At 42.9% G+C, this 9,482-nt stretch overlaps 1 protein-coding gene across 6 annotated transcripts in view; it reads left to right on the top strand.

Annotated features, from left to right (window-relative positions):
* The window catches only part of LOC310960905 (calcium/calmodulin-dependent protein kinase type II subunit gamma-like), a 41,933-nt gene extending 33,321 nt beyond the window's left edge, over window positions 1-8,612 (top strand). For 4 of the 6 annotated variants that reach the window (XM_083932756.1, XM_083932757.1, XM_083932755.1 and 1 more), the window contains 4 exons: window positions 2,737-2,812; window positions 2,991-3,085; window positions 4,486-4,722; window positions 5,911-8,612. In XM_083932756.1, the coding sequence (XP_083788882.1) occupies window positions 2,737-2,812; window positions 2,991-3,085; window positions 4,486-4,718 (404 nt within the window). In that variant the 3' untranslated portion in view covers window positions 4,719-4,722; window positions 5,911-8,612. Of the gene's footprint in view, window positions 1-150; window positions 292-2,736; window positions 2,813-2,990; window positions 3,086-4,485; window positions 4,723-5,910 lie in introns of all 6 variants that reach the window. The other 2 variants (XM_083932753.1, XM_083932752.1) reach the window with 1 other exon arrangement.
* Window positions 8,613-9,482: the final 870 nt, after the last annotated feature.

The raw sequence follows: 9,482 nt of genomic DNA, 5'->3' as shown, positions 1-9,482 counted from the left end.
AATTTTGCTGAACCCACATCAGCTTTGTCTCCATCCAGTTCTGTCACTTTAGTTTTACTGCATGATCTGTGTGGATGATCACATGTACGTTTTCTGTCATCTTGTCATCCATCCATGTGTTTTGTGTTGACCATCCGTTGTTTGTTTCAGTTCCACCGCATGATGTAAAGCGCATGGCATGGAACAGCACAGGCAACAGCTCGTGCCCTGACTCTGAGCTCTCACAGTCCTCCATGCCTGCCGCTCCACTAGGGAGCAACACTGTCGCTGCTATAAGCAACACTAAGCAGAGTAAGAACAAGTCTTGACTAACTGACCTTAGCTTTCCTTTGCCGTCTACTCACTTGTAGCTGTTGCACACTAAAAGCTTGCATCTCTGAAATGGCAGTTTTCTCAGGATTGAAGAAAGCAGCCTGCAGATAACGTCCATAATAACAAGTCATTTTCTATTAAATCTTACATACCTTTACGGTTAATTTTCTCCTGTTTTAAGACTTGAAATGAGGCGAGTCACTCCACATGTATCCGATCAATAAAAGGTGGTTTGATACATGTTCAGGTCTTGAAAGAGTTTATTTACACTGGCTCCAAAATAAGTGTAATAACTAACTTACAAATGACTTGTGAAAGAATGGGACTGGTGTTTTTCTTTGTTTACTTCTTATGTTCCCATCAAAAGGACAAAAGTAACAATGTTTTCTTTCAACACTTTATCACCTCGCTGCACTGTCTGTGATACGATGCAACAATGACTACATTTACATGCACAGTAAAGTATTCACACTAAAACTGTTTACATTGCTGGTAAAAAAGAATATCCCAGTGATATTCCCGTTTGACACGCAGCCTTGCAAAATAGGATTTCACAAAGTTTTCTGCTGGAGGAGAACACAGCCTCCATCTTTCATTCCTTCGACAACCATCTTGAAAAGGTCGCCGTTGTTTGCACACATGCAAAAAGCTGCTGATATCCACTCTTTCATAGTTTTTCTCTGTTTTACCAGACAAGTGGGATTTTCTCTTGCATGCCAAACTGTTGGTTAGTTGGTTTGTGTGCAACAACCATTGCAACGCACCAAGCTGACCTTAAACGGGCGAGAGGCCGTAAACTGTTGCAAACTGCTGAAAAAAACCCACTTGAGACGTGTATTCCGAATGTGCTGTACAGATGTCCAACGAATGAATCTAAAACCTGAAGAATATCTGCATACCCCACATGTCTTAATGTAAAAATCACCATCCGAAGAGAAAATGCTGTTTGCATGACCTGTATCAAATATGCAATATTGTCATATTCAGAATAATAGTGTGATATTAAATGTAGCTGTAAATGTAGTCACTGCAGACTTAAATCAAATAAATGTGTCACATATGCATAGTCCATGTAGTCCATGCCTTGTATATGTGGTGCTCCAGTGTATACTTAAGACAGCGGGATGGTGTTTGCGTTTTTAATCTTTTTTTTGGAGCTCGGTGGCACAGAGGATACTTGTGCGTACGATCAGGTCACGTTGGTTTTGGTCTTTTGGTGGGATTTGTTGACAAGGAGAAAAACAAAGAACATCACCAGCCTTTTCCTTTTTTGAGATGGCTTATTGTGGTGTTGAAAGTGTTCTTGTGGTTTCATTGGTGTTTTAAATTGTGCGTGTAATGTGTGGAAACGTTTCTCATGCACCTGAGGACTCACTAATAGGATCAACAGAAGATTTAAGGGTTACATGTTGCACGGTTATGGTTTGGTCTGGTGGGAGACATTAATGTGAGATACACATTTTCTCTACTAACATGATTAGTAAATGTGTATTTATGTGTTTTAATAGAGTGTGGCAGGAGTTAGCATTTTGCACTGACTCCTCCCTCATCTCAAAGTCGACTGGGGTTTTGGTTCGAACACAGAATAAGAGATTTTCACGTTTTGTTCTGACATAAAATACATCAGCGTCTTAGAAAAAAGACGCTTAATGAGGCTACAAACAAAACAGTTTGAGGCTAGTGGTGGGGACACTTATCCTTTTACGTTGGCTTTTCACTTTTAAAGATTGTGTTACGCATCAAACATCATAAAAGTGGTGTTCATCATCTTGCTAAACAAAATGTGTAAGAATCATTTTCCGCAATAATCCAAAATCCATTTGAAAAATCCCTTTGGACTTTTTGGACGATTGAGCTTGAAAGTTCTTAATTGTTATAAGATCGTAACTCAAGGGCAACTTGCTTTCTTTCCCGGACTCTTTCAATCGCACCGGCTCAATGAGGAAACCTGTGAAAGTATGGCGAGTGCTGAGTTGTCATGGAGATAGCACAGTTGGTAACAGGAGAAAGCCCCGGGGAAGGCTAGTAAGGGTTTTTTCACTTCAGATTGTTTTTGTCAAACGAAGCCGGTTGTTTTTCACAGTTAACTTTCTGTTTTTCTTCGGTGGCAGTGTGTGCTCACACAACAGAGAGGAGTGTTTAGTCGGTTTTTGTGTCGTACAGAAGGTGAGAAGCAGAGCGACAGACGGCAATGAGGTCGAGCCGCAGTTAGGCGGCCGCTTCGGACCGGGTGATGAGGTTAAAGAGGAGTGTGGAGCTGTAGCCGCAGACGAAGAGAGCCCGAAGGGAAGCAAGGAGCTGGAAGTGATGAGAGAAAATGTCATCAAGAAAAAAACCCACCACATAGTTAATTGTTATCTCACCTCCCCCCTGGCTTCTCACCATTTACCGTCTGTCTGTCTGTCTCTCGTGTTCTTTTTGTAGCTCGTAAACAGGAGATCATCAAGATAACGGAGCAGCTGATTGAAGCGATCAACAATGGAGACTTCGATGCCTACACGTGAGTACGACTGCGTGTGTACGACGGGTGAATCGGCTTTGTGTTAGAGCAGGATTCATTAGAGTGTGCTTTGTTTTTTTTGCTCTCTGTTTCTCTGTTCTTATGTCTCTTAACGTCTTTTTTCACCCACTCACACTTTCTCACCCGTCTCCGTTTCTCTCTCGTTGCTCTTTCTCAGGAGGATTTGTGATCCTGGACTCACCTCCTTTGAACCCGAGGCCCTGGGGAACCTGGTGGAGGGCATGGACTTTCACAAGTTCTACTTTGAAAACTGTGAGTCTCCTCTTGTTGCGCACACACACACACACACACACACACACACACACACACACACACACACACACACACACACACACTTCAGCCATTTTATTTTAATCTTTCATTTATTTATATATAACCTTTGTTTAACAGAAATAAAAGGCTCATTGAGATTAAAAAACTCTTGTTTCAAGTGTCCTGGCTGAAACAGGCAGCAGCACAAATATCAGACATAAAACAAACAATTAACAATAAAAAATGGAGACAAAAGAAAATTCGAAGTACATTCAAAACATATAGAGCCAGATGTGCGATTCCCAAAGAGTCAGGTGGAAAAACCCTTTGACCAAGTTCAGTACAAGAAACGCAGGTGAAGCTTCAGCTCAGACAGGACGAGGATCAGCAGAAAGTGTAGTCAGGTAGTCAAGTTTTTATCCAATGTGCTGAACTCCACAGTATTAGTTCACTGATGAAGCTGCCAAATGCTTTACTCTGTTTATGAATCATTTGTTCTATAAAATGTCAATTTCACTGAGCCAATGAGACTTCTTCAGAATGCTTGTTTTGTCTCAACAGTCGTTTTAAACTCGGACATTCAGTTTAGTGGCAAGTTAAAGCAGCAAATCTTCCCTGTAACTATCGATACTTTTGGCATTCGTCCTTAAAAAGATCTTTTTATTCATCTTCAACCGCTTATCCCGGGGTCGGGGTTGCGGGGGGGCTGGAGCCGATCCCAGCTGACATCGAGCGTGAGGCGGGGTACACCTTGGACAGGACGCCAGTCTTTCGCAGGACACATAGAGACGAACAGAGACAGACAACCATTCACACCTACGGGCAATTCTTAGAGTCATCAATGAACCTTACACATGCATGTCTCTGGATTGTGGGAGGAAACCGGAGAACCCGGAGAAAACCCACGCAGACACGGAGAGAACATGCAAACTCCACACAGAAAGGCCCCAGCCGGGATGCGAACCTGGAACCTTCTCGTTGTGAGGCGACAGTGCTAACCAAGATCTTGAATAACTTAAATAGTTTCAGAATCATTTTCTGTTAATGGACTACATGATTAATTGACCAATTGTTTCTGCTGCACTGCTCGTTAGTGCCGTTTCTTTTTCCACTGTTTCCTTCAAAGCAGTTCATACTTTAATACTTCAGCTATTAAATATGACGTTTTCCTGTTAATCTATCCAGTGTCTGAGGTTTTTAAAATCACACACACACATTTTATTTCCTCCCATTTAGCTTGAGCAGACGTTACTTGTGTACTTGATTTTATGTAACTATAACATCACCAAAGGAAACTTCATTTACATAAAGAAAACACAAAAAAGGCAGTTAAAACCCTCAAAATCCTTCTGATAGTTAACGTGATCCATTCTTTTCGGCCGTCTGTTTATTGTATCTAGTGCTGAGCAAGAACAGCAAGCCCGTGCACACCACTCTGCTCAACCCACACGTGCACCTGATCGGCGAGGATGCGGCGTGCATCGCCTACATCCGGCTCACACAGTTTGTGGACACCACCGGCCGCCCTCGTTCCAGCCAATCGGAGGAGACCAGGGTGTGGCATCGTCGCGATGGCAAGTGGCTCAACGTTCACTTCCACTGCTCAGGAGCGCCTGCTGCACCACTACAGTGATCAGGTACTCGCCTCACACGCTCACAAGCAGCGTTAAAGCCACTATGTGGAGAATTTGAACATTTCTGACTTTGCCGTGGTACCTGCGATTACTCAACGAGTGCACAACAAAGCCCGCCAATGCCAGTACACTTTACAAAAAAAGTGCATGTCTCAATTCAAAACAAACACGTCTTTCAAGCATGTTGAGTGAAACATATTTTATTTGCATTCATTTATAACTCCAGGATAAGAAACAGAGTGTTTTAATTTTACTTTGAGACCTCTGTGAGCCTGGATTTAAAGTGTTTAAGTCATGAGATCAGACAGAATAATACCAAACAGCTGTTGTAGTAAATTCTGTGTAGGACATGGTCAGTATTCAAAATCAATGTGTCCTCGCCGCGGCGGCCCAGGTTCAACTCGGACCTCTGGCTCTTTGCTGCGTGTCGTCCCCTCTCTCCCCCGTTTCCTATCAACCTTCAGCTGTACTGTCATATAAAGGCATAAAAAGTCTTTTAAAACATCAATGCGTGTTGCGTCGCATATTTTATCGGGATATGAATCACATCTTATGGTTGTAGTCAATACTCAGCCGTACCATGAATCAACAAAGCGGGCCAACGCCAGCTATCTCAACGGCTCAAACTTGTGTCGCACAAGCGGTGCCGCTCTCTTTAGACCATCTTCTTCGTCCCTGCTGGCGTTTCACCAAGTATTACATCACAAAGCGGGTTTGTGACGTCCTTAACTGGACGGCTGGAGCTTGACAGTGGGGACATAATGATTTCAGCTGCATTTAAAATACGATGAAAAATGTTAGCTCTTATCATATACGCAGTATGTATTTGGACAATGTTTAAACTTTTTATAGATGAAATGTGCTCAATTTTGACTTTGAACTTCTGTTTAAACGTCAGGTGAACTTCACTACCCCAGTGGTATCGGAAAGACACCAGTTTTACTTAGATCGTCTCATCTTTCTATAGATAAAGCCGTCCGTTATCAGAATAGTTTGAAAGATGCTATAAGCAAACAAAAATCCTGCACTTAGTGGCTTTCAGATAAAGCAAGCACCAGCATGAGTTGGGTATCATCTTCCTGCTTCACTGAAAAAAATTCTATCAAGATGCAAAACTTAATTGTAGTTTGTCTTTAAACAAATGAAACTTTAACTGACCTTTCGGCCTGTTTCCTCCTCTCTCTCCCCCAGTGGTCCTGAGCCTCCAGTCTACTGGAGTGTGTGTTTTGGGGGGCAGTTTTTTTCAGCGAGCGTGTTTTAAGAGGCACGTCCTCTGCGTGGATTGGCTAGTGCCAGGAGCCCGGCCGGGCGAGATCGCATCCCTCTCCACGATACCAACCAATCCTGTCCCCCCTTTGACCTGCTGGGGGCCGGCTGAACACAAGACACCGCCCCCAGGGGATGATGCATGCATCTGGCGCCTGATTGGAGGGCGAGTCTTTGCCCTCTATCCCTCCCCACGGCAGCCATCTTTTTTCTGCCCGCGCGAGATGAGACGTCCTGCGTGAGGAGAGGATTTACAGTTGAACTTGTGACAGTTTATGAGTATGAGTTATGAATATGCTGTGTAAATTATGACTAGATGTACCAGAAACCACCAAAACCCAACCAAGCATTTATATTCACTATCTAATAAAGGGAGGAACAGAAGGGATTGTGAGGTTAGCAGCTGAGATTTCGGACACATTTTTTGGCATTCTAGGGATTACCGGGTAGAAAGTGTTGAGCTCGTTAACCCGGACGTTGATGTAAAGACGTAGGGAGATTTTCCCCGTCTGAATTCTGGAGGGGGAAAAGATCGAGTGGGCTCAGTCCGAGAACTTGACGACGAGAGAAACTTGATATCAAAAACATGAAGCACCAAAGTGTAGAACTTTAGGCTTTTTATGTGTTTACGTGTTTTCGTTTGTGTGCTTGTTTTCCGACTGAACGGAAAGTCGTGTCGTTGTGGGATCGGGGGCGGGGTCGGGTGGGTCAGGGTGTTTGATTTGAAGTTCCGTGTTTTTGTTGTGTTATTAGCGTCCTGTTCTCTTTGCGTTCCTGTGAATAACCGGAGCCTCTTTTTTTTTTCTTTTTGTTTTGTTCTTGTCTGACTGATCCGACATTCAAGGCTCCTTTTTTCTTTTCTTTTTGTTGTTTTTGTTTTTTTAAAGCAGCTGAGTTTTTAAATAGAGGGATTATATTGTGCAAGTTTAAAGCTAACCTGCGCGTGTTAACACGTTCTGTTGCCTGTATGCAGTGGAGGGAGAGAGTGGGCCGGGAAAGGCGTCTGCGTTTTGCATGTTTGCCCGCCGCCTCTCCCTCATTTATCCCTCCCCCCACCTCTCTCTCCTTCTTTCTCTCTTAAACCATTCCCTCTTTTAACCCTCCCACTCCTTTTACTGCTTTCTGCAAAGGCCTGGTTTGTTTATAATCACTGTGTAAATACAGTGTATGTATAGATATATGTAGAAAAGTGTAATATATGTACATGTATCTAAGAGACACTCATCCTGTGCATCTGGGAACCACCCCATGACCTCTGTGATCTAGTTTAGGAAAGTTCTCCTCCAGATTTTTCAAATTTGATTTTAATTCTCCTCCTTAAAGTACTTCCTTAAAACATTGGTAGTTTTTTTCGATTATCGACGACAAACATAAGTGAACACACCCGTGTGGGCTACCAGCTCTAGTCCCGTGGCCGTAAGACTGTTTTTAGAGACGGGGAATAAAAGAAACAACAGGTTTGCCCAAAAAAAAAAGAGTTTTTAAACACGAAGACCTTCATCATAGTGTCCTTAACTCCTGATTCCACAACGCTGTGAGCCGTCTCTTCATATCATATGCACACACACACACACACACACACACACACGCACGCCTGGTGGTGTGTTTAGGCTTTGTAACATATCCGCACCACTGCTGTGTGACCACGGTGCCACCCTCGCTGTGCTGCTTAATTGTCTCCATCCACCCGCGACAGTCGTATCTCAAACCCCACCCGCACCCCACCCTCCGATATCTTCCCCCCCCCTCCCCCCTCCCCCGTGTACCAACTGCTCTTGAGATGTTTATTTGTACCTCTCTCTGTTGTTTCTCTGTTCCCGTGTTTACTGGTTTGAGTTTTTTCGTTGTCGTCGCCGTTGCTGTTAACTTGTCGTTTGGTAATTTGCCGATCTGCCAAGCTGGAGTTCTGCACTCTCCCTCGCACGCCGAAAAAAATAAAAACAAAGAAGGGAAAAGAGGGAGGAGGTAAAGAAAGACAACACAAATTACAGATTGAGTGATCATGGATTGATCAGGACTAAATTATTTATTAATGTAATCTGCCCTAGTTGGTTTTAAACTGTGCCTGCTCAGTTGAGAGGAATTTTGAAAAGCAGAGAGAGAAAGCGTTGGTGTGGGCGCGCAGGTCTCTACGACCTCCACCGCGGAACCAGAGCGGGAGACCTAGTTATATGCATGTTTCAGTTACACATTTCTACCATGTACCTACCTGAGTAAGGATGGAGCCTAGTGTTAATATATGATATTTGCATCTTTTGAAATAAAAATATCCTCCATCCAGAATGTTGAATAGGTGACATGAAAAATATTTAAAAGAAGAAAAAAGAAAAAATTGCAAAATTTACAAAAAAAAAAAGGATTCAGGAGCCGTAGCTTGGTATGAGGCCCTCGATGTTAGCGTTTTCCCTGCGTTGTTATGATGATATACTATTGGGCTGCGCTTTCTCCCCCAGCCTTCACGTGGATGCTGGAGTTTTTTTGCATGATCATGATGTACAATGAAATACAACCATGAATTGACGACTATCAAGTGTTTGTCTGAGTGTTAGTTGGTCTTCATCATAGCTTTGTTATTCTTCAAACTTGGATCTTGAAAGTATTTAATAAAAATACTATTTCAGCACTGGTCTGTCTCTCCCGACTGGTTTCTTTTATCACGGCGAGACGCTAAAGGCAGAATTATTATTTTTATTTTTTATGCACGGATCAAAGTTGGTGCAAAGATAACATCCAGAATACACTTTTACATTTATTTATTTTTTTATTTTTGATTCTTTTTGCATCTGTTCACTTTCAGATAAAATGATTTCTCAACATTTCAGAAATTGTGTTATATACAAAAAAGATTAAATTCTAGCTGTAAGTAATCAGCTGGGGATGTTTCATAGTTCATTTTTTTTTACCCTATTTGCCTTTAGTGTCTCGAAAATGTGTCGAGTTTTGCAATCCCTGTCTCCAAAGGCTGTTTAGGGCGGCAGTAGATCAGTCCATAGGTGACTGGGCTGGGAACCGGAAGGTTGCTGGTTCGAGTCCCTGTGTGGACCATGAATAGAGCGTGGACTGGTGGCTGGAGAGGTGCCAGTTCATCTCCTGGGTACTGCCGAGGTGCTGATGAGTAAGGCACTGCACCCCCAACTGCTCGGGGCGCCGGTCACTGGCAGCCACATCGCTCTAACATCTCTCCATAAGTTGCATGTATATAGGTCCTGTCTGTGCATGTGTGTGTATTTCGGGCCTGTGTGTGTGTAACATGAACAAATAGAGTGAAATTGAATTTCCACATTCGCGGGACTAATAAAGGAATTCTTCTTAACGCTGATAAAATTTAGATTTTTTTCTCACTCTGAGCCATAAATCTGCACTTCAGCAGCACTTACCTGCATCCAACTCTCCAGTTTCTTTCCCATCTATATTCTGAAGGTTTTACCAGATACATTTGTTCATATATCATTCATAACCTGATTGATGCAACGTTTTGTTCCTAAAAACACGGGTCA

The sequence above is a fragment of the Echiichthys vipera genome (genome assembly GCF_963691815.1).
Source record: "Echiichthys vipera genome assembly, chromosome: 18".
Taxonomy (NCBI): Eukaryota; Metazoa; Chordata; class Actinopteri; order Perciformes; family Trachinidae; genus Echiichthys; species Echiichthys vipera.
Note: the sequence above shows the minus strand (reverse complement) of the source record. Positions and strands in the feature narration are given on the sequence as shown.